The sequence below is a fragment of the Pygocentrus nattereri genome, chromosome 26, assembly GCF_015220715.1.
Source record: "Pygocentrus nattereri isolate fPygNat1 chromosome 26, fPygNat1.pri, whole genome shotgun sequence".
In the NCBI taxonomy this organism is placed as follows: Eukaryota; Metazoa; Chordata; class Actinopteri; order Characiformes; family Serrasalmidae; genus Pygocentrus; species Pygocentrus nattereri.
Genome location: NC_051236.1, coordinates 26,149,492 through 26,175,305, shown reverse-complemented (window position 1 = coordinate 26,175,305; position 25,814 = coordinate 26,149,492). Strand labels below are relative to the sequence as shown.

Sequence of the window (25,814 nt, the reverse complement as noted above, 5' to 3'; positions counted from 1 at the left end):
ATTCAACAAGCACAATGTTCAGGTTTGGAAAAACTTAAAAAGAAAATGCACAAACATGCAAATGAATGTAAAAAGTACTCACCGAAGAGCTGTTGGTGTTGGTGAGGGAGAACAGAACTTGCTGTGAGGAATTTACTAGTGAGGGCCATGTAAGCTGTGCTGAGATTTTAGTCTGCACATTTTTCTGAAGATCTGTGTTTACTTCAAAGAATGCTTCAACCCTACAGAGAAACACAGCATTTGTTCAAGTTGCTACAAATACGCCCTTGCAGTAGACACTGAAATATGATTTGGAAACTGTAAACACAGTAAGCCTTGGAGGCAGAACTCACTCAAGCCCTAACTGTTCTTTCAGCTCTCGCCATCTTTTCAACAACCTCTGGTGCAAATCTACATCAGCATCCCAAATGTCCTCTTGCATGGCCACACTATGGGGTCTTGATTCAGCTGCAAACACAATAAAATAATGAACAAGTATTTTACACATTTGACAAAAAACTCCTATAAAACAAACAAACAGAACCAAAATAAATCGAAGGCAGCAAAAAATTAACAGAACTTACATTTCAGCACAAATGGTAATCCCACATAACAGTGATCACCACACTGTAAACTTGCATCAAAATAAATATTTGCTATCTGTAAAAGAGAGAAATATATAGAAAAAAAAAGTTCAATTAAGGCAGATTCTACACTGTAGATGCGTGAAGTGCTGTGGATGTGGATCTTTTTGTAGTCATGCCTGTGTAACTCTGGGTCTAAGCTGTTTTTTTCTCTCTACGAAGAAGAAACTGAATGGTGCAAAAACAAACAAACAACAAACAAAAGCTATCTTACAACTCCATTTTAAAAAAATGCTCCAAAGCCAATATGTTTTGCTGTTCATACATTTTTAATTTTTGTTACTGGACCCCTTGATGAGGTCATTAATGAACCAACATACGAAACTTATTAAAGCCATACACATTTCGTTGATGTTCTAAGAAAAAAACCAGCTAGCATATCTTCCACAGAGAGTAATGCTAGTGATGTCACAGAGGCTATATCATGCCATGACTCTTCCTCAGCTTCCTCAGGGACCTAGATCTTCTTGCTTTCTCTGAGTGACCATTAACACTGACAGTCATCCACTACTCCCATATCCATGGTCACATTCATAACTAGCATTATGGTTCATAGATCCTGAGTGCCAGGGGCAGTACTGAGTGAATGATCTGTGGGCATACAGTCGCAAGGAACGTATCAGACAAAGCCCATGTTATGGGAAAGCCAGTGTAAGGTCTGATGACACTGCAACGTTGTCATTATAGAGTGGAGTAAAAGTGCAACCTGTAGACCATGTGGCTGCTGTACAACACTGTCAACGAAAGGAACTCCTGTAAAGGAGGCCTAAAATGTAGTCTTTCCTGATGGAGTCGCCAGTAGAATGCGCAGGTAGTGGACGGCTGGCAGCTCAATCACCTCCACCAGCCAAATGTGAAAGACGCTGCTTTGAGAGTGGAGAGCCATATTTAGCTTCTGAAAAGCATATAAACGGCCGGTCTGTTTTAAACACCTTTGCCATAACAGAGATATAGCACTGGTTCTTTGACTAGCCCGTGAAAACCTGCCACTTGCCCTTGTACACAGTATGGGTTGAAGGTGCATTCAGAATTGTATTTTTCCAGATCACAATGACAGATCAGCCAGAACCACAGCTGGTGAAACTCCAAACAGTTGTGGAAGCCATACCTGTGCCCTATGACACAAGACAGTAGTAGTTTCGGTCACCATAGCACTACCAAGAGCACCCAACGTTCTTCTCTCTGAACTCTGTCTAGGAGTGCTATAAGTCAGTGGAAAAATGCACACATGAGATCTCTTGACCAGTCATGAGCCAGCTGGTCCTGTCCCAATGGACTGTTTTGGTACTGTTCCAAGAACCATAGCCGACAGAAAGTCGTGTCTAACAAAGCAAACAGGCGGCGAATGGGCGTTTCTGCTCCATATTTTCCCCGAACCACATTAACCACATCTTGGTGAAGTCTCCATTAGCCTGGGCTGATTGACTATGCCACCAGAGGGTTGATCAAAAAAGAGAGAAGCTTGGTATAGGATAGCATATGTCCTGCTCCAGGATCAACAGTGCCCAAGATCTTGTGCCAGTGTAGCGGTTCACATGGTAGACAAAAGCTCGATTGTCCGAAGCACAGGCACATGTCTGCCCAGGAAATTTGGAAGAAAATACTGAAAAGGTGAGGTTGATATGTTCAAGACGGTTGATATGTTCCTCATCAATTTCTACTGGACACCTGTCCTGAATCCACTTGTGCCACCATACTACAACCCATCTTGTGATAGATGCATGTTGTCGCTACTTCTCAGGACAGCTGACCCATCATCGTCTCATGAGGAACTCTAAGGACCGCCACGGTCTGAGAGCTCACAGACACCCATGTGGAATACAAATTAATGCATGCTTGTGGCATTTGCTTACACAGCAGGTAAAAGTGGCCCAAATCCAATCTTTTTCTTTTTGTGTGACACAGATGCGTCATCTGTGTAGCAGTGTGAACAGCAAAATGCACAGACACTGAAATACTCAATTCCGATTTGAGAAGCTTTCATATGTGGTACTGAAATCCGATCTGCGGCAATGCGACTCAGTCTAAACAGCCAGATCAGAATTCATGCGACTTTGTCAGTCTAACTCGACATTAGTCAAAATTTTACCTGCTGTGTAAACGTAGCCAGAGTCTCCAGCTGGTGGGACATCAGCCACAAGTGGAAGAGTCACATATACAAAAATTATGAATAGAATCGGTGACAAAGGGCAGCCCTGACGGAGTCCAACTCTCACTGGTAAAAAGTCTGACTTACTGCCGGTCATGCGAACCAAACTCCTGCTTTGTTTGTACAGGGCCTGAATGGCTCGTAGCAAAGAGCCATGTACCCCGTACTCCCGAAGCACCTCCCACAGAATACCCCGGGGAACACAGTCGAATGCCTTCTCCAAATCCACAAAGCACATGTGGACTGGTTGGGCAAACTCCCATATAACCCTCCAGAATCCTGGAGAGGGTAAAGAGTTGGTCCAGTGTTCCACGACCAGGACGGAACCCGCACTGCTCCTCCTGAATCCGAGGTTCGACTATAAGCCGGACTCTCTTCTCCAGTACCCCTGCATAGACCTTACCAGGGAGGCTGAGGAGTGTGATTCCCCTGTAGTTGGAACACACCCTCCGGTCCCCTTTTTTAAAAAGAGGCACCACCACCCCAGTCTGCCAATCAAGTGGCACCACCCCCGATGTCCACGCAATGTTTGAAAGGCGTGTCAGCCAAGACAGCCCCACAACATCCAGAGCCTTGAGGAACTCGGGACGGATCTCATCCACCCCTGCAGCCCTGCCGCCAAGGAGCTTTTTAACTACCTTAGCGACTTCGGCCTCAGTAATGGACAAGCCTATTCCCGTGTCCCCAGACTCTGCCTCCTCACTGGAGAACGTGTTGGTGGGATTGAGAAGGTCCTCAAAGTATTCCTTCCACCGCCCAATGACGTCTTCAGTCGAAGTCAGCAGCACACCATCTCCACTATATACAGTGCTAGTGGCACACTGCTTTCCCCTTCTGAGTCGCCTGACGGTTTGCCTGAATCTTTTCAGAGCCGACTTAAAGTCACTTTCCAAGGCCTCACCGAACTCTTCCCACATCCGGGTTTTTGCCTTGGCAACGACTGAAGCCGCAGATCGCCTGGCCTGTCGATACCTGACAGCTGCCTCTGGTGTCCTACAGGCCAACCATGTCCGGTAGGACTCCTTCTTCAGCTTGACAGCATCTCTCACCTGGGGTGTCCACCACCGGGTTCGAGGATTACCGCCCCGACAGGCACCAACTACCTTGCGACCACAGCTACAGTCAGCCGCTTCAACAATGGAGGGCAGTATGCACTTTAACATTTTAAAAGCTAATGACAGTCTGAGGACCATACCTTTGAACTAAAACATTTTGCCCTGGAACACAACCAGGAGAAAACACCTGCGTTTGGCAATACAGGACTTTGTAAGTCCACCGAAGTAACCCATTTTCCTTTGCAAACACTGAAGAACAGCAGCAATGTGGAGCATGTATAAGAGTAAAATCTTCAGAAGCTAGTCCAACTGCCAGAAACCCAGAACTGGCCAATATGCCTGTCTTTCTTCCGAACAACAAAGTAGAGTAAAAGCCCTCTGGCTGAACAGGAGAGTCCTCAATTTCTGTTGCTCTTCTGCCCAGGAAAGAACTTTGTGGGGGGTCTCCAGCCTAGATGACTTGGAAAAGGAAGAGTAGCATTCAAGAGCTTCCCTAACAACTAGGCCAAAGACGCGGCCCAGAATTAAGGGCAGAGAGAGAATCATCGCCCTACATGCATCTGAAAGTGTAGACTGCTCGAGCCATATTTGGTGGCAGCCATGAACCAAATTCACCATCAGTCTGTCATGATCCCAAGCCAGATAGCCAACTGACTGAGGTGAGGGAAAAGCTTACACAGCCTACACAGAGATGTTTGAGGTGTGGTCAGATGAGGAGCAGAAGACAACTGCCTGAAGAGGACAAAGAATTTTCAATCTCTTAACACTAGGAAATGGTGTCACCTGACTGCATAGTAGGTCTGATGGTGAGTAGAGAAAAAGGAAGCTTGCGGTGAGTCACAGGACAATGAGGCCTCTATGACATCACATGCAAGGGGCACAGGGTGACTCATTTGGTATACATCCTCTCGGACGTATAGCCACTCAGTAAGTAAGAAACACACTTACATATGGGACTTTGTTTGTAAACAAAGATAAAACAACCATATCTTGTGTACATGCACACTTTATTTTTTATATTTTGTTTCCAATATAAATTCAACAAATAAATGACTACAGTGACACACCAATTTTCACTTCAACAAAATTTAAATTTATAATAAGTGCTTAATAGTGAACTTTCTTGTGGTCTGAAATAATGTTACATGAACATGTGTTCCCTTGCTTCTAACACGCATGTGGCATGTAGTGGTTGTTCACATTAAACTGCTAAATGACCCAATTTAAAAAGAACGTGTACATATGTGCATTAACATACTGGCTTTGCAAACATTTTGGCTTTCCCTTATAAAGAAAATCTGCTTAGATCCCTTAGAGTAGAGCTTAGAGCTCCTAATATAGACTGGACATGAACTACAGAATGACAACACAACTTCAAAGGTCTATAAAGCACAGGTACCTTGGATTTGCGTCTGGGCTCCAGCTCCACTTTGTTACTACGAAGTCGTTTGTAGTAAAACCGCACATCCTCAGTAAGAGAAAGGATCTGCTGAAGCCTGACCTTCTGAGAGAATGAACTTTGGATGCTGAGGCCCTGGTGAACGACTTTTCCCTGGAGATAAATGTCAAACACACAAACACACACACACAAACAATGAACTATGTACAATATAGTCTGGAGGGGATTGGGATGGGTACACACAGGAAACATTTGGCAACTGCTAATGGACTGTTTCTTGACAAGTGTGCAGCAGAGCAGACAGGGAGTGGTAACTAAAGGGAGCTAACTGTGTCAGTCAGGATTTGTGAGGAAATATCTTCAGCCAAAGTTTGATACTGAAGTCCTCTTCAATGCCTTTGTCATCTATAAATTAAGCATCTACTACCTATTTAGCTTTTGAATAATCATGAGAAAAAAAATATTCAAAATTATATTCTTCTGGTGTATTGTCTACACAAAGTAGCAGAAAAAAGAAACTTGAAAAGTCTTTTTTTTCCATATGTAAGACAATATGAGCAATAAAAAATAGATTCAATCTGATGGTTTTTGTTTGGGCCACTTTCATATGTGGTGAAATCGGATATGTATTTGATAAACTTGGCAATGTGATCTCTGTCTAAACAGCCAGATGAGAATTCACATGACTTTTACATCAACTATCTTATTCATAATTTCATGCTGCGCAGAAACAGATATCTAACCCCAACATCACTGAGCAAGGCACTTTTGTAGCAAGAGAAATTAAACTATTCAAAATCACAGGATATTTTGGTAAAAGAGGGAAAGAAACAAAAAAGTCAATGGAGCCTCTTACAGATCTTTAGTAAAGTTTCTTTATCCAGTAAATGCCACCATTTGACTCTTGAATTTGCATCCCGTTAACGGCAATTATTTTCACAGCAGAAATATGAAAGAAAACTTTGTTTCATTAACTTCTACTATTAAAATAAGTATTAAAAAAATCACATTTTTACTCTTTTCTGCACAGATAATACTAATGCCACATAAAACATTCAGTCTTAAGGATTGTTGGAGGACAGCTGTGTCTGATGAAGCAGTGTGCCTAATGTTCTTTTGTGCATGTGGGTCAGTACAGGAGTTTGATTTGTTCAGATTGTTGTCAGATGTACGTCACATTAAAAAGATAATGTGAACAAACACAAACATAAATAAATAACTTAACAAATTTGTAGTTTTGGCAGTGAATCTACCACAAGTATGTTGAATTCATCCAGAATCACCAGGTGCGTGTTGACCTACATCCACCGACAATATGAATCACTAACTATAAGGACGTTTGCACTGTAAAAAGACACTTCTTGCAGCAAAGAACTTACCGGAAAGGAAGGAGGCATAATAATGTGTTTGGGTGAACAGCTTAATGTTCCCACAGCTATGAGGGCCTTTACTGGAATGGTCAATATCTGTAAGAGACAGGCAAACAGGACTAAACTGTAAACAACACAGCTGGGCAAGTATGGTCATGCCAGTGTTATCTGAGACACATCCACAGTGAGAGTATAGAAGGATCACATACCTCATAATCTGTGGTAATATGTACAGCTCCATCATACACACCCTCCAGTGCTTTAGCCACCAGAGTGACTTTAAATGCTGCATAATAGCCAGATGCTAAAATGACCTGTAAGGGAAGACCGGCAAATACATGATCATCGTTACACAAAAAAAAAAAAAAAAAAAAAAAAATCACATAGTTCTGGTTTCCATATGTTTTGACTACATAAACTGAAATGCCTGATGAAGTACAACTGCACAGAAAACACTGGTCCTTTTGCTTTTAATATATGGAAATCATGGTGCAGGATATGCAGATCATTATATTCATTTCTTTCATGTCAGCTGACTGATGATCTCCCCAAGCATAAAAAGTGCAAACACAACACGTCAGTATATAAACATTCAGCCTTGTGCATTCAAGAGCTGAACATTGGGTTGGTAATGTATGCAAAACCCTGACACAGCTAAATTGTCATTACGTAATTTATATTCAGTCAACCATGATAGGATGGTCCCAAGAGCAAACATGGACTATGTCTCAAACATAAATCGCATGATCAAATAAAACAGGTCAGAATCTTCACCCAAGAATAAACCTGGGTGTAGTACAGCAGGCTCCCAGTTAAAACTTGGAAGCCAATTTTCTAACTGCATTTATGTTTTTTTTTTCTTCCTACAGTAGTCACTAGATCTCTACTGGGTTAGCAGACACAAAGGCCACTGTGGAAATTAATGTAGAAAAGAGGTGGGTGTGTGTGTGTGTGTGTGTGTGTGTGTGTATATATATATAAATAAATGTGTGTGTGCGCGCGTGTGTGTGTACACATAGTACTTTGTTAAATTCTAACTTCTATTTATCTAATTTGTAGTCAAAACAACCTGTAGGTGCAAATTATTTATTTTTCAGGAGATATATCAGATAATCCACTTGTGCAACAATTTAAAGGAAAGTAAGTGGGAAAAAAATTCCTTGACTGTTGAACTGAACCCTTGAGTTGAAAAAATTAATTACAAAAGAAACAGAACAATCTATTCATTTATTGGCAAGACTGCCAATAAATAAATAAATAAAACTACGCTTTTATCTTTGAGGGATAGTAAAAATATACAGGTGTTTCCATGAATCTTTCAACTGTCAGAAGAAAATACAATGAGTCTGAATGGATGTGCGTCTGTCACACAGTTGTTACTGACAAGGAATTTTTTAAACAAAGAAGCTGCTGGTCTTTAGAGATCAATGCACTTACCTTGTTAAAGCCTAGACATCAGCGTCACTGAATAAAAAGCAAAAAATGCAACCAACTCTCTTAAAAACAATGAAAACTTAAGTTTTTTTAGCTTCTCTGTAAAATATGTTTTTCACCTTTTTTCCTCAGTGCTGAAAAATGAATAACTTGTACTTAATGGCATTTTGATAGGGAATTCAATGCATGCAAGGTGGTCTCTGAGGTTTGCACAGTACAGTAAATGTCTACCATTAGATATTATGATTTACATATAGCCTTACAGTTTTGTAATGGACTGCTGAAGTGTTCTGGAGCTCTATGATTCTACCCAGCGCTACACTCCTGTTCCCTTTCTCTGTGTTCAGTAGCTCCATCGAAAGACTGTCTCCAGTCACCAGCCATGACTTTATTTCCAGCTGCAGAGAAAGAGTGAGTCACATTAATCAGCAATGATGCACGGTACACCAGTATATCTAAAACCTTACACAGAACCACAAAAAAGCACTACAGGCAAAACCACAAAAAGGCACTACAAAAAAGGTTTACCACAATGTCAACTTCATTCTACAAACTATTTCATAATAATCCATTCAAATTTGTCACACTGTAAAAATCATCTTGCTGCATATGATTTTATTGCTATATCATTTTTAACTTCCCTCTTTTGTCTTTTAACCCACATTGAGTTGCCCTGTATGCATGAAGTGTGCTATTCAAAAAAATCATCTTATTATTGTTATTATTACGATTATGGGAGTTTAAGATGTTAAAATGCTCTGTATTAATACAGTCAGTATCTCAGGAGGTCATGAATGGGACATATTTTCTTCAGTGGGACACCTTTCTTCAGGCGTCCTATGTACTATGTTACTATCCAGTACTATGTTTCTATCCTGTAACCCAAACCCAATTACCTATGCAGTCACCTGACCCTTACCTCTATGGGGTTGCTGTTGACGACCACAAACACCAAACTGCTGGTGTCTGTAGCACTAAGAACTCCATAATCCAAGATGTGCTCTGTAGGACTAGGTGGAAGGACCACAGGCTGTTGAGAACACATTACAAAGAAGAGTCCATGAAATTACCACAGAAAGAGGAGACATTCCATAAAATATCATAATCTTTATACTCCTAAAAAGGGGGCAGTTGTGGACTGGAGGTTAGGGAACAAGCCTTGTGATCGGGAAGGTCGCCAAGTCAATGCCCTCGGCTGACAGTACGTAACCAAAATGCCCTTGAGCAAGGCTCCTAACCCTCAACTGCTCCCCGGGCGCTGTGGATAGGGCTGCCCACTGCTCCGGGCAAGTGTGCTCACTGCCCCCTAGTGTGTGTGTTCACGTGTGGGTGTTTCACTGCACAGATGGGTTGAATGCAGAGGTCTGATTCCTCTGTGTGCAAACACAGTTGGCTAATGGTTCTGATAAAAAAATTATAAATAAAAAAAAATTTACATTTGTGAAGAAACTTGTTTTTGGTTTTAGTTTGGAAGATGTTTTAAACAGGATTAGTATAAGCTGCAAATGAGAGTTGTTCATTGTAATGTTGTACAGCTATATAAATTGTCAGTAAAATAAATAAATAAATAGAATCTAATTTCAACAGTAACCCTCCTCCTATAATAATACATTTGTAATGATTTTATTACTATGTTACAAAAAGAAGACATTGAAATAACTGAAAAAAAACTAAAGCATGTTAAGCAGACTCTGCTAGCTTACCTCCAGGAAGCCAGTATACGCCCTGACAGGCAGGTGGAACTTTGATGCATTGGTGATGAGGAGGATGTTGCTGTCGATGTGAATGGATGGACGCACAGGCCGGAAGAGAAGTGAGAACATGTAGCGTGACTCGTGGGGAGGGATGAGGACTGGTGTGCTAAAATTATGCACCTAAGCCACACAGGAAATGGAAACCAACATGATACGTTAGTGCTCAAACAAGCAAAACAAAATACTTATTTTTTGGCAGCAGCGCAACATTAAACTGCTGAAGCTTGCCAAAACAACAGTGTAATGAAGATTACTTGGGCATTCTGACATGACATTAAATCACATTTGTCATGGTGTAAAGGAAGCAGAAACACCACACATTGGAGTTGATAATTCTCAAAAACTAAAGTACATTATTTATTTACAATTTCAATTTTTAAAACTTTCCTGGCTCGCCAATCACATATACAGACTAGGCAAAAGTTTTGGACACCTGAGAAATTCGTCTTTATTTTATTTTGAAAAATGACTGAACATTGTTCTGTTAGTAACAAAATGAAATAATACTACTAAACCATTACCTAATGCATGTAAACACACAGACTGAGCAGGTTGCCATCATACCAGCTTATAAATAAAATGAGAAAATGAGCATTATTCTGGCTGCATGGAGCTATACTCCCCAGCTTTATCATTTTATGAGCTCCTCTGAAGTAAAGCTCAACATGAAATACACAGACTGACTCACATTGAACATAGTCTTTGCATCCTCAGGAAGGGATACGTTGTGGATGCGTATGGCGAAGTTAAAGGTGTTGGTGAGGTAGATGGGCCTATCCACTGGATCTACAGGGCTATCTCTGATGTGGAACAGGGTGGCTGTGTGGTCAAAGCCCAGATACCTAAGGGAAATAAAGAAAAGTCTTACATTTCCGATATCATACAAGAATAAAGATAGTATTTGGAATAACGAAGATAAAAACATATGCGTTATATCTGACCCTTCTAAAACTTCAGCTTGGTAAGGGATTTCAAGTTTTGAGTAGCTTTTCTCTTTTGCCTTTACTGTTATTTTACCAGAAAACTGGTCTGGTCTTCTTGCTTTTGAAGCTGAAATGACAAGATTTAAATAAAAGATACCAAAAATTAATTCACATAAAACATGGGACGACAGAGACATTTTATTTCTAGACAGATGTATTACAAAAAAAAGTAAATGAATTTGTAAATAAAACTGTAAAATTAAAGTCTCAGAAAACTAATGATTCTTCTTTGAAATACTGCTGTAAAGCAGTAAGCCCACACAATGTTAAGCACTTGAGTCATCCATTGGCTGACTGATGGTCCAGTGGTTTTAACAGGAAGTAACCAGAGTACCCTCCCCATCCACTGCTTATAATGGAAAAAATAATTCTCCTGTTCATAGACTGCTGTGTGCCTTCAAACCTCCTCACATTTTAAGTGTTGAATGAAACCAATGTAACTAACTATCTCAGTGTAAACATATAACAATACTATATTGGTTACAGCAAATATTTCAAGCAATAAAACTTAACTGGTTTTAAGAATAATATAAAATACATTCTTACCATCAAAATTAATACTTGCGACTTTGGTATATCGACTCTCTCCTGCTTTTAGTGTGATCTGCTTGAACTCTACTGTGATGGCTTCGTTTGATGGTGTTGGACGAACGCTCTGTGAAACGGAAACCCTGGTTAGTCTCCAACGAACAGTAAAACTGCATTATAAAACTACACGAAGCTAAGACTATGCATTCACTGGCAGTTGGTTCCTTTCATTTTCAAAAAAGTGATGAAAAACATAAAAGTGATGCAGAGACAGAACAGAGACAGTGAGGTAGAATATCAGGAGTCAGGCAACAGAACTATGCCAGCAATAGCTCATAAAAATTTGCCAGCTACGCTACTTTTTGCAAATTAAAGCAAACATCGGCGGCATATAGACTAACTCAGTGTGAGCAGAAACACATCTTTGTTGCTGGATCATCAAGACATTACATCTATGTTATTGCAATTACAGAGAAGCATGCACACCTCAAAACCTCCATGTATAAAACATCATCCACTTATTTACACTGAAAACTGTAACGTGAAAAAATACACAAGAGGAAAAAGTGCACAGGTGGTGATGCACACTGCCATCACTGCATATAATAACTAAAATAAAACAACTATTAAAAAGCCAATCAACTATACTGTTAGATTTCATAAACATCACCTGTATTTTTTTTTTTTTGGGTACAGTCATATGCAAAAGCTTGAACATTACCAGGTCAAATGACATGTTTTGTTGATTTTTTTAAACAAAAATTCAAAAACTTCAAAACAGCTTTTTTTCCTTCAAATTTTAGTGCACAATTTCTGTTTATTTGCTGAGTTTAATATATTGGAAATGGATAAAATATGAAATATAAAATAACTTCAATCCCTGGGGGTGTGTGTATGTGGGGTAGATGAAGTTGGAGGGGGGGTTCATGGGGGCCGGTCCTGAAAGAACTCCTTCACAGGTCATATTTTGTGGGTTATCCCCACATATCCTCTCCATGGATCACCACCTTATCGTGGTGGAGAGGTTTGTGTGCTTGAAGGACCCTAGGAGCTATGTTGTCTGGAGCAAAAGCTCCTGGTAGGGTCTCCCATGGCAAACTGGTCCTAGGTGACAGGCCAGACAAAGTGTGATCCATAACCACCCCTATGAGGACAACAAAGCAGGACTTGTGTACCCTGCCCGGATCAGGGTTACCGGGGCCCCACCCTGGAGCTAGGCCTGGGGGAGGGGCTCGCCAGCAAGCGTCTGGTGGCCGGGCATTCACTCATGGTGCCCGGCCGGGCCCAGCCCGAAGGAGCTACATGAGTCCCCCCTCCCATCGACCCACCACCGATGGGAGGGGCAGTAGTAGGGGTGCGGTGCATTGTGGATCGGGCAGTGTCCGAAGGCGTGGGCCTTGGCGTTCTGATCCTCGGTTGCTGAAACTGGCTTTTGGAACTTGGAACGTTACCTCACTGGCGGGGAAGGAGCCTGAGTTGGTGCGCGAGGTCGAGAGATACCGGCTAGATATAGTCGGGCTCACCTCAACACACAGCTTGGGCTCTGGTCCAATCTCCTTGAGAGGGGCTGGACTTTTTTCTTTTCTGGAGTTGCCCATGGTGAGAGGCGGCGTGCAGGTGTGGGCTCTCTCATAGCCCCTCGACTCGGCGCCTGTATGTTGGGGTTTTCCCCGGTGGATGAGAGGGTAGCTTCCCTACGCCTTCGGGTTGGGGAACGGGTCCTGACTGTTGTCTGTGCTTATGCACCGAACAGCAGTTCAGAATACCCAGCCTTCATAGAGTCCTTGGAAGGGGTGCTTGAAAGTGCTCCTCCTGGAGACTCGATTGTCCTACTGGGGGACTTCAACGCTCACGTGGGCAACGACAGTAAGACCTGGAGGGGTGTGATTGGGAGGAATGGCCTCTCTGATCTGAACCCGAGTGGTGTTCAGTTTTTGGACTTCTGTGCAAACCACAGTTTGTCCATAACGAACACCATGTTTGAACACAAGGATGTCCATAAGTGCACATGGCACCAGGACACCCTAGGCCGCAGTTCAATGATTGACTTTGTAGTCGTGTCAGCGGACTTGTGGCCATGTGTACTGGACACTCGGGTAAAGAGAGGAGCTGAGCTGTCAACTGATCACCACCTGGTGGTGAGTTGGATCAGGTGGTGGGGGAAGATGCCGGTCAGACCAGGCAAACCCAAACGTATAGTGAGGGTTTGCTGGGAACGTCTGGCAGAAGAACCTGTCAGATTGATCTTCAACTCACACCTCCGTCAGAACTTTGACCAGATATCGGGGGAGGTGGGGGACATTGACTCAGAATAGTAGCTGTGGTCGCAAGGTAGTTGGTGCCTGTCGGGGTGGTAATCCTCGAACCCGGTGGTGGACACCCCAGGTGAGAGATGCCGTCAAGCTGAAGAAGGAGTCCTACTGGACATGGTTGGCTCAGAAGGGGAAAGCAGTGTGCCACTAGCACTGTATATAGTGGAGATGGTGTGCTGCTGACTTCGACTGAAGACGTCATTGGGCGGTGGAAGGAATACTTTGAGGACCTTCTCAATCCCACCAACACGTTCTCCAGTGAGGAGGCAGAGTCTGGGGACACGGGAATAGGCTTGTCCATTACTGAGGCCGAAGTCGCTAAGGTAGTTAAAAAGCTCCTTGGCGGCAGGGCTGCAGGGGTGGATGAGATCCGTCCCGAGTTCCTCAAGGCTCTGGATGTTGTGGGGCTGTCTTGGCTGACACGCCTTTTCAACATTGCGTGGACATCGGGGGTGGTGCCACTTGATTGGCAGACTGGGGTGGTGGTGCCTCTTTTTAAAAAGGGGGACCGGAGGGTGTGTTCCAACTACAGGGGAATCACACTCCTCAGCCTCCCTGGTAAGGTCTATGCAAGGGTACTGGAGAAGAGAGTCCGGCTTATAGTCGAACCTCGGATTCAGGAGGAGCAGTGCGGGTTCCGCCCTGGTCGTGGAACACTGGACCAACTCTTTACCCTCTCCAGGATTCTTGAGGGTTCATGGGAGTTTGCCCAACCAGTCCACATGTGCTTTGTGGATTTGGAGAAGGCATTCGACTGTATTCTGTGGGAGGTGCTTCGGGAGTACGGGGTACATGGCTCTTTGCTACGAGCCATTCAGGCCCTGTACAAACAAAGCAGGAGCTTGGTTCGCATGGCCGGCAGTAAGTCAGACTTTTTCCCAGTGAGAGTTGGACTCCGTCAGGGCTGCCCTTTGTCACCGATTCTATTCATAATTTTTATGGATAGAATTTCTAGGCGCAGTCAGGGGATGGAGGGTGTCCGGTTTGGTGACCTCAGGGTCACATCGCTGCTGTTTGCAGATGATGTGGTCCTATTGGGGACATCAGGCCGTGAACTTCAGCTTTCACTGGATCGGTTTGCAGCCGAGTGTGAAGCGGCTGGGATGAGGATCAGTACCTCCAAATCCGAGGCCATGGTTCTCACGCGGGAAAGGGTGGAGAGCCCTCTCTGGGTCGGGGATGAGCCCTTGCCTCAAGTGGAGGAGTTTAAGTATCTCGGGGTCTTGTTCACGAGTGATGGTACAAGGGAGCGGGAGATTGACAGGCGGATTGGTGCTGGGTCAGCAGTGATGCGGGCTCTTTACCGGTCTGTTGTGGTAAAGAAAGAGCTGAGCCATAAGGCAAGGCTCTCGATTTACTGGTCGATCTACGTTCCCACCCTCACCTATGGTCATGAGCTTTGGGTAATGACCGAAAGAACGAGATCGCGAATACAAGCGGCTGAAATGAGTTTCCTCCGCAGGGTGGCTGGACTCTCCCTTAGAGATAGGGTGAGAAGTTCGGTCATCCGGGAGGGACTCGGAGTAGAGATGCTGCTTCTACACGTCGAGAGGAGCCAGTTGAGGTGGTTCGGGCATCTTGTTAGGATGCCTCCTGGACGCCTCCCTTGGGAGGTGTCACAGGCAAGTCCACCGGGGAGGAGACCCCGGGGAAGACCCAGGACACGCTGGCGTGACTATATCGCCCAGCTGGCCTGGGAGCGCCTCGGAATCCCTCCCAGGGAGCTAGTGGAAGTGGCTGGGGAAAGGGAGGTCTGGGCTTCATTGCTCAGGATGCTGCCCCCGCGACCCGAACCCCGGAGAAGCGGAAGATGATGGATGGATGGATGGATCCCCACATATGTTAGTAAACAGTAATTGTGCATCATCATCACCATCATCATGAGATTATGCTCAGCCTGGAAAAGTTAGTGGTGGTGCTATCAGTGAGCAGATAAACTTAAAGAAACAGAAAGAAAATAATAAACCTACCATGATTGACACATCTTTTGCTCCAGAATTAAGAAGATGCAAATTCAACAGTTTTGGTCGATCTGAAAATCAAGTCATAAGTAAGTAAATATAATAAAATATAGAATTCTGAATTTATGACCACTCTCACATCAAGAGAAATATCAAGTACATACTGTACATAAAAACAAAAATAAATAAATAAAAAAATTTACCAAAAATACTTATCTGATTCAAAAAAAAAAAAAAAAAAAAGATAGGAAGAAATCCTTACCTTGTGATCGAAGTGTACCAAAGTCCAGCATCTCTGTTGAAGAGTATATACCAGGTGCTGGGGAAGAAATTAAATGTACTTAGCCTGAGATTTTTTAATTGACATGATTATGAGAATTATGAGAATTATGATAACTGACATGATTATGAGAATTAATCCTGACCTGTGGTGACCTCCACTTCCACAGGGAGGATGATAAACTCATCTTCATTGGAGGCATTTGTTTTGATCCTGATAAAAGCTGTGTGGTTGTCAGCATCCCGCGAAGAGAAGCTGGCCCTCATCACACCCTTTGTCTCAAACGGGGCAATCTCCTGCATAAATAAAACTAATTACTATGCACTCTGAGCTAAATGCACACCAAAATTTCATAGCAATTACTCTACTTCATGCTTACCCATAACTTTTTGGTGCCACCTTGTTGGCCAGTGGGCAGCTCTAGATGCAGATCACCCCCACTTGAGTACATCTCCACAACCTGGAAGAGAAAGCAGAGTCATCTGTCAACCTGTCCAGTAGCTTAGCAAGAAAAGCATACATTCATGTACATTGGAGTTCCAAAGTCAACAGCCAGTTTTGTTTGAAACCTGAAAACCTGTGCTTTTGAGACTGATGTATGTAAATGACTTTTTCTCTGATTAGCTGCCCCGTATTGTGCTTCACTTAAAAAGCAGTCCAAGCTCAAACACTCCTTATAATTTCAGTGGATAGAGCTAAACTGAGATCCCATTCTTAATCAACAGGGTTTAATGTGATGTCGGCCCACCCTTTACAGCTATAACAGCTTCAACTCTTCTGGGAAGGCTTTCCACAAGGGTTAGGAGTGTATTTATGGGAATTTCTGACCATTCTTCCAGAAGCGCATTTATGAGGTCAGACACTGATTTTGGATGAGAAGGCCTGGCTCACAGTCTCCGCTCTAACTCATCCCAAAGGTGTTCTGTCGGGTTGAGGTCAGGCCTCTGTGCAGGCCAGTCAAGTTCTTCCACACCAAACTCGCTCATCCGTGTCTTTATGGTCCTTGCTTTGTGAACTGGTACGCAGTCATGTTGGAACAGGAAGGGGTCGTCCCCAAACTGTTCCAACAAAGTTGGGAGCGTGAAATTGTCCAAAATCTCTTGATCTGCTGAAGCATTAAGAGTTCCTTTCCCTGGAACTAAGGCGCCGAGCCCAACTCCTGAAAAGCAACCCCACACCATAATCCCCCCTCCACACTTTACACTTGGCACAATGCAGTTATTAAAGTATTGTTCTCCTGGCAACCGCCAAAACCAGAGTCATCCATCGGATTGCCAGATGGAGAAGCGCAATTCATCATTCCAGAGAGCACGTCTCCACTGCTCTAGAGCCCAGTGGCGGCGCTTTACACAACTGCATTCCACGCTTTGCATTGCGCTTGGTGATGTAAGGCTTGGATTCAGCTTCTCAGCCATGGAAACTTATTCCATGAAGCTCTCTACATGGTGTATGTAAAAAAAAAAAAAAAAAAAAAAAAAAAAAAAAAAGTTCTCTTTTTTGTGACATCAAAAACAGTGAATTCAAAACAGCTTTTACTGCTCAGTTTCCATATGTGGACTGTATGGACCAGGGAGTAAATGGTATGTTTTGTAACTTGAGCAATACTTATATGCTATATAAAACTATACTAAATCATGCTCCTTCATTTTTTAAACATGATACTGGGCCTTCAAACATTTTTTGCAACAAATTAGAAACGAATGCAAAATGGAAGCATTTTCACTAGTGGTCTCGTCTCACACCTTTGGACCCCACTGTACTTTCAACTTTAGACATCGGATGGACAGCATCCTCTGTCATGGAAGAAGTAAAGCAGGGATTACCTGGAGTGGTTCACTGTGTGGGTTGAAGATGTTTATGAGTGGAGAGAAGCTGCTATTTACTGGTACTCTGGCCCCTACAAAGGGCCTGAGTCTGTAAGGGTTAGGGATGCCCACACCAAACACCTATATTAAACAACACAATGCAGAGTCTCGTCAGGGCAAAAACCTTTATTTTCTTCATCCTTCCAGTTCACAACATGCACTCCATGCTTAACGTACCTGGTATGTGAATACTCCATGATGAGATGTGTTAATAAATAACGTATTTTCTACATTTCCTACTACTCGAGCAAGAAACACTACATCAAATGAGGTGTTCCCTCCTGGTGGAATTATCTGTAAAACAAAAGCAAGCAAAGATGCAGCCAGTCATTCTATAGTATATTTAAATAAATACATTTAAAAACAAATTTCACTTCGTTTGAAGACTAAACTGTACTAATTATTTGGAAGCAGCAGCTTTATACCTTGTTTCACAATACTCAGACCACAAAATGCCTGTATAACAAAAAGAACCATAAATCAAACCTTCTAAGGGGCTACACTCTGGAAGCATGAGACGCATCATAGGTACTTGTGTAAGAGCTATTTTGAGCTGGCTAATAACAACCGTGGAAATATGGTTAGGTTAGATTTCTTGATACAAGAAAAAAAACAGGAGTCTTAAACTCTTGCCTTAGGTTAATATATTAATATTTCCAATGCCTCAGGTTAATATGTTAACAATTCCTTTTTTCCACTTTCAGTTTATACAGTATTCAATGTTATAAAAGTACAATACTTAATAATAATAATAGTAATAATATGGAAGTCATGAGCTAATATACACTATGGAGGAGTATGCATTTCCTCTCTGCCCTCAAGTTTGAGGTTAAGAGCAATATTCCAGAGATGGTCTGCACTAGGGATTCAAACTAGAAGAGACTTCGTTTCTTATGAGTGTTATTTCTTAAATTATTAGAGTAAATTGTTGGTCAAATTATTAGAGTGAAATCTCTCTCAATTATTTCTTAAACGAGTGCTTAATTATTTCTTAAACGACGTGTAATATAATCAGTACTTTATTTGCTCCAATCTGATGAATTTATAGTTGGGATACCTGTGTGTACTGATTTGAGAGGCTTGTATAGAACAATACAATATGATGGGTTGTATGGTTACACTTCTACTGCCCCTGTTTAAATGGATTTTTATTTCTAAAATACTTTTATAAGCACGTGAACATTAATATACTATATCCTATAATAAAACAACATAGATTTGGAAGTTGCCTTTTTTGCTAACTTGAGACCAGATCAGTAGCTTCTCTAAAAACAGTCTGGAGAAGTGCATCTCTCATCTCTTATTTTAATCCCTACTTTTTGTATTTTTGTAATCAATAAATGTCAGTTAAGTGATGTGCATTTCTAATACAGAAAAATATATCATGACTTCAGAATACAGTCTGTGTATTTCATGATTTCCATGACAACATGAGATCACAGGTATTCATACACACTACGCAACACTTGGATGGTACTACAAGCTTCACTTTCTCCTAATAAGACATGGATTATGGATGATTATATCACTGATTCTACAAAACATCTTCGGTGATGCACTGTATGGCTCTCAGGAATTGTTATGATGATCTCCTTCCCCATTCATTTGTAGCTGTCAGAGGGTGGGCCCTGAAAATAAGATTCAAGTCCAAGCTTGTCTTCTATGCACTTGAGGCTCAAAGCAAGGACAATTTAATTGCCTAAAATGTGGGCTGGGGGAGTTATGAAATGAAGAAATTATTAATTGAATATGAACATGTTTACTAACAAAATGAAACAGTAACAATAGTACAGTAACAAGCTGTGCAAAATGAACAATATATGGTAATTGTATCCAAGTCCAAGCAGTGATTTTTCAAAGTAACATGCATTATTGAGCTGACACTTGACTGAGCTGCAGTGTAAAGTAGGTCTACTTTATTAATGCCAAAAAGGGCTCTTTATGATTGCATACATACACACATAGCCATATTCTTTCTACGTGACAGGTAAAAAGTATCCAAGAATATTTTCCACAGACAAGATAAAGCAATAAACCACGAGAACCCTTGTGTTAGGGTGGAAGGGCATTCAGGACGTGGAGCGAAGTACAGGAACATCTGGTCGGCCATCAATGTACATTGCTGTCACTTCATGAACTTTTTGCATATATTAATGAACATATAACATAGCACTGTTTAATGCAAAAACCTTCACTTTATAAGAACTTTTTGGTCACCAAATTACCACCGCAAGATAACGTCCTTTCACACCAAAACGGGGGCTGCATCTCAAATGGCTTCCTTCTCCATACATAGTGCGCTATGTAGTAATTTAAGTGTACTCGCCCCTGCACCCAAACAGTGTATAGCATAGCTAACAAACAGCCATTGGGGATTCAGCCACATACATACGGCACAAAGAGTGGACTAGCTGGCTGTAGAATTGAAAACTTCCATAGCACACTATTCCTTGAATTTATTTTAGATCAAATATAGCTATTTGAGATTCAGCCTGGGTTTGATGCTACTTAAGGCAGATCTGACACACACAGAAATTTCAAGGAGGTAAGCAACTCAAGTGACGTTCTTCAGTCTTTATATTGTTGTTTTACAGTGAATCATACTGTAAATACTTTAAGTTGTTTAGCATGTATGCCAAGTTTTAGCCTACTGGCTAGTTGATCAGCCTAAGAAAATTAGTTGTTAGTCCTTCAGTTTAAACAAAAATGGATTCTTACTTCATCAGTAGACACTCGATGGTTCATGCAATCAGCATTAGAGTCAAAGATGATTCCACTAACAGTACAAGGATTTTTCATGACCTGGCACAGTAACAAAGAATTCAGTTGCTCTAAGGCGCCCATAGATGTGTGTATACTGAGAATTTTACAACGGCTTCAAATGCAGCTCAGCCAAACAGATGTTAGGACCAGACTTATCCATTTAATAATTATCTATTTTTACAGCTCAACCAGCCTGGCCTCACACCAAAATCCCAGGACAGTGTCGAAGAACTTTAAGCCACGTGCAACTCTGATTTTGAATAATCTTATCAAGGTGAGTGAGTGTGCATTTGGAAGACATCTCCTTTTGAGACCCAACAAATATTCTGTACCAGAGGCCATTCTAAAAAGTCTGCCCATCATTTATGCTCTAGTGCCTCTATAAACCTAAAACTAAATAGATGCGTCTGAAATAGTTTCGCTGCCACTCAACTACATTTATTGACAGAATAATTATTTGTCAATTATTATTAATAATGAACAGTTTTCTGAAAAGCTGTATTTTATCATATTTTATTTTTATAAAAGCAATTACCATTTTAGTGAGCATATAACAACATATATTATTGTATTGCATCATGACTAGCATGCTTCCTTGTGGCTAGTCCATTAATCTAAGGCTAACACATTAGCTTGTGGATAAAACACAAGACCGGGACACCATAAAGCAGTTTCTGTCTCAAATATTGTACTTTTATAATGCAAAATCAACAAATGGCACATTTTTGCCACTCCTTATCTCTGTATTGTTACCCCCTACAACACGCATGATAAGTAAAGTTTTTATCCCAATCATGTAACAATGTCACAGGGGATAAAACCAATTAAAGCATCATTTTTTGGTTGATTCTTTTCAATCTTTCTGAATTGGACTGAGTTCACGCTCGGTGACCCCTGGCCCTGTTAAATGTAAGCTATAAGGGGCCGAGAAGGTCAGCATGAAGCTTTAATTTATGTAGGTGTCAGGAACAGGTGGTATGTGTTTAATTTATTGCTGCCTGGAGTGCGTGAGCACACACTCTACACACACACACACACACACACACACACACACACACACAAAATCACACATAGTACACTTAAATTAGACCCTTCAGCTTTAATGAGTTCACTGCCCTCTGTTTAAAAGTAAATATCTGCTGTAACGGCACTATACACATATCAAACATAAACTAATAAAGATTAAGCAGAGAAATCTCAGCATTGCTGTGGTCCACTATTCACCACAGGACATATTTTCCCCCAGACAAACCAAGTCACTGTTGGAGAGAACAAAGAGGAAGCAGAGAATTTCTTCTGCTCTTTTTTTTTTTTTTTAAGCCCTTAACAGGAAGTTAACATCAACCCATCTGTCCTGACACTTCAAAAAACATCTTACAACTTCTCCTATTCAGCAGCCTACACTGTTAGCACTTTAAGAGGGTCATAAAGCAGTGAGAATATACTTACCCTACTCTGAAAAAAGGATGCATGAAAATGCGCTGTTGTTGCTGATATTGATATTAAACTAATTTCTTCTGAACTTGGATTGTGTAAGTAAACTTTTTCCATTTTTGGCATTCCAACTGGCCTGGAGGGGAAAGAAAAAAAAGCATACAAACAACAAATCATATTTATCCGAGCGACAGGATATGCTCAAATTAGTCACTGATAATGCAGACAAGGCTTTTTTTTTTAATTATAATTACATGCATGAAGAAGACATACAAACAACTGATAAAGAGTTTGTTATTAAACAGACTCAAGAATAAAGCTAAAATCATACAATCTACAACCAAATACAATTATTCAACACTTGTCTGAAGGCAGGGTCATCCATAAACCGTCTATTATTAGACTGAACCACAGTATCCAAAGCAGTGCCATGGGAAAACTCTGGGCTCTTGCTTTAGACTCATGCATTCGGCTTTACATAAAATAAAAGTGCAATTCAAAAGGAAAAAGGGAGCCTAAACTATGGAGGTAAAAATACCACCACAGTCTGAAGACAACATTGGGCAGCACATGCTATCAGTGGTAGATTTACAACCTGAGACTTATGGTGGGTCTGGGTAATTTAGGCAAGACTTTATTGAGAGAGATAGAGACAGAGACAAAGACAGTCACATGTGCTCTTAGTGGACAATTTCAATACCTCACTCCTACACAGTGAGTCATAGAGACTGAGGATTACTTGATTTGGTTACTAGGCAAGTGCATTAGTAAGCACATGAGTGTAGACAATGACAGGAACAGTTATGGAAAACTTATTTGCCGACTAGGGAATTAACAAAATATATATTAAATCTTAAAATGATATAATTCATTTATAACACAAATTCTGGAATTTTTACTAAATCCTTTGTTTGAGACACAGTCATATGAAACTTTGACCATCCCTAGTTAAAGTTAACACATCCTCTACAGAGAATACATTTCTGCACAATTACTGTTCATTCGCTGAATTTAGCATATTGGAAAGAATAATAAAACAAATTGTGGCCTGTACAAAATTGCAAGAGACATTTTATATGCAGAGGATGTGTTAACTTATTTTCAAACAGGAAATCAACAAAACGTCATGTTTACCAGGAGTGTTCAAACTTTTGCCTACAACTATATTTAAACTAAACTTGTACAAAAACAACCAAAATCTCATGAGTTTTATTTTTCACTCACATCTTTTAGCTTGATCTACTAGCAAAATCAACAATAAAATACAGAGCAGTTTGGTTCACAATATTTTAGCATGTGCTGCACAAATAATTACTAACTATAAATGGTGCACTGAACTCTTTTTTCTTTCTCTCTAAAAAAAAATAGACCAACGTATGCAAATTAGTGTCAACATAAACAATAACAAAATATGTTTGACGGTTTGAATCAGCAGCTTAGAAGACTCATGTTCATCATGGAGTCGTTTGTCATTTAATAGAGTGACAATAATGAATTGGAAGGAAACACCACTGAAACATTCCTCAGCTATTGAATGGAAAAAGCCAGGTTAGAAATGAGGAACTGGCTTTTGGCAGAACTTGACAAACGGCTTTGCTCTAAGATGCAAGCATTAAAATGAGGCAGAAGTTTACGTGGCATTCGGCAAGTGACATGGAGAACACAGGGGTAAACAGGGAGTAAGTAATGCTGAGAGCATGTTACTTACTGTTCATGGAAGTCCAGCATTGGTGGCTCAAAGCGTATAGGTCTGCTATTCCCCCTCTGTGAGGATGCACTACAGAAGACCAAAGAATCAACAATCAGACAAAACACAATGCCACATAAGGATGGTACATTCCCCCTAAATTTAGACAGCGAAAGCTTTTTAAACTGAAACCTGACCCGAGTTACAACATGTAATTCATAGATTACATTCACACCTATGCCAATGCACCATGTATTGTATTTGTTGTTATTTATTTTAGCATTCTTCATATCAATGGGAAAAGTCAGCACTGAGCATCTTTTCAGCTGTAAAATTATGCACTTGTCATATGAGCTTCAATACATGTTTGTTCATATCTGTAATGCCACTAATGCCTTTGTCCTAAAGCATTTTGTTCTCAGTCATTAACACAAAGCATGCAAGGAGCTCTCCTCAAAACACACATACCATCAGATACACTATGAAGAGTTAAAAATATCTGACCTCTAACACACAAATACTCGCAGTATTGTGCAAAAGTCTAAGGCTTACATTATAAAATGAGCTGAAAAATGACCTACAGATTTATTATATAAAAACACACGCATTACATTAAATTAAAATTCTTATTTCTGTCAGAACTACAATTTAAACAAGGAAAGTGAGAGAGTATGGGGTGGGCATTCCCCAAGAGGTCTTAATGGTTTTACTGCTTTCTGCTTATTAGCTCATCCTTCTAAAAGACCTGAGATGTTGATTTGACATGTCATACACAGCACACAAAGGTTTAAACCCTCCTTACACGTTTTAGTTATTCTCACAATGACACACTTTCGTGTGTCTCTATTCAGTAGCAGTTTGTATGGTTGTAACCAAACAGCCTATGATTTAGTGCCATCAGGCTTTCTACATGTAGGCATAAGTAAGCTAGTATAACAAACTCTCCATGCAAAAAAGTTCCCCCTCTGATCTTGTGTACCCAAGCAGAGTCACTAGCACAAAGTAAAATTAATTGGTATAAAACAAATAAAACTTAAGTGAAAGTTTAAGCTTATAGCACTGAATATATAATCAAATGTGATGACGCATGTAGTAATTCAAACAAAAAACCCAAGTTATGCCAACACAAAGGTTTAAACAATACTTATTTACACTGTCTTGTAAACAGGCTTTGTGTAAACTAAATGAATCAGGGTCTACAGCGAAGTTTTACTCATCAGTATTATATTAAATTTGTCAGCCTGAACTAAATTGCACACTGCAAAAAGTGGAATAGGGTAGTAGGACCTCCACAATCATGAAATATTAGCTGACAACTGCTCAAATAATTGCGACTATCGATTTAATAGCCTGTTTTGTTCCTTTTGTGCAACTTAAAGTCTAAGCCTAAATAAATAAATAAAAAGCTAATTTGGCTTACTAGCTAATCTTAGCTAACTGTAATTTGCCTCTAACAAGATTGCATCTATTATGCTGCACTCTGGTGTGCATAACAAGTTTCTAGTGTTACAAAAAGTCAACCAAAGCTTACATGCTTCTCTTAATACTGCGAATTACACAGGAAAAGCACTTGTTTTGAAAACATACATGCAAAAACTGGCATTAGCTATACTAGCTATCAAAGTAACACACAAACATTAATCCCTAAACATGTTATATCGCACAGTTAAAGACTGAACTTTAGGACAGAAAAAAATGTAAAAGAAAAGAAAGAAGTGATGGGACTTGCCGTGAAACCTAATAAAATAACTGCTGTCAGATAAATAATTGCAATTGCCTCAAATAATTGCAGCCAGGCAATTATGCAACAATTGTGACAGAACCCTGCCCTGGAGGCCTATGTGAAGTGTCTGAAGTTTGAATTGATGAAAAATATTGCTTTTGAATTATCTAAATATATTCGCTTTGAACTGTTCCATATTAAGCACATACTTCAGTTCAAAACTGCGTTACCACAAGACGTTTTTTAGGCTGAACTGCCCATTATTTTGTTCTAACAGTGCATTTTCCTTTTACTGTAAACATTGAATATTTCCTGTTGTTGTCTTTGGTTTTTAAGGCAAACATACTTGCTGCTAACATGAGGATTTTCTTGGCTGCCTTTTGCACAGTACTGTTCGTACACATAGCTCTGATGTAGCTGTCTCTCCATCAGAAGCATCAGGTGGAAAACAACAACTCAAACCCACCAAACTAGCCTGACAGCCTGATACACTC

General features: G+C 40.9%; 1 protein-coding gene across 4 annotated transcripts in view; it reads right to left on the bottom strand.

Annotated features, from left to right (window-relative positions):
- The window catches only part of tmem131 (transmembrane protein 131), a 56,717-nt gene that overhangs the window by 12,146 nt on the left and 18,757 nt on the right, over window positions 1–25,814 (bottom strand). For all 4 annotated transcript variants that reach the window (XM_017698083.2, XM_017698084.2, XM_017698085.2 and 1 more), the window contains exons 4-23: window positions 23,619–23,687; window positions 21,926–22,046; window positions 17,891–18,007; window positions 17,672–17,794; window positions 16,228–16,308; window positions 15,994–16,144; window positions 15,831–15,887; window positions 15,578–15,639; window positions 11,314–11,422; window positions 10,726–10,834; window positions 10,473–10,626; window positions 9,734–9,904; window positions 8,950–9,060; window positions 8,294–8,428; window positions 6,806–6,910; window positions 6,606–6,692; window positions 5,227–5,379; window positions 564–639; window positions 333–447; window positions 83–221 (exon numbers count right to left, since the gene is read on the bottom strand). In XM_017698083.2, coding sequence (XP_017553572.2) covers window positions 83–221; window positions 333–447; window positions 564–639; window positions 5,227–5,379; window positions 6,606–6,692; window positions 6,806–6,910; window positions 8,294–8,428; window positions 8,950–9,060; window positions 9,734–9,904; window positions 10,473–10,626; window positions 10,726–10,834; window positions 11,314–11,422; window positions 15,578–15,639; window positions 15,831–15,887; window positions 15,994–16,144; window positions 16,228–16,308; window positions 17,672–17,794; window positions 17,891–18,007; window positions 21,926–22,046; window positions 23,619–23,687 — 2,245 coding nt within the window. The remainder of the gene's footprint in view (window positions 1–82; window positions 222–332; window positions 448–563; window positions 640–5,226; window positions 5,380–6,605; window positions 6,693–6,805; window positions 6,911–8,293; window positions 8,429–8,949; window positions 9,061–9,733; window positions 9,905–10,472; window positions 10,627–10,725; window positions 10,835–11,313; window positions 11,423–15,577; window positions 15,640–15,830; window positions 15,888–15,993; window positions 16,145–16,227; window positions 16,309–17,671; window positions 17,795–17,890; window positions 18,008–21,925; window positions 22,047–23,618; window positions 23,688–25,814) is intronic.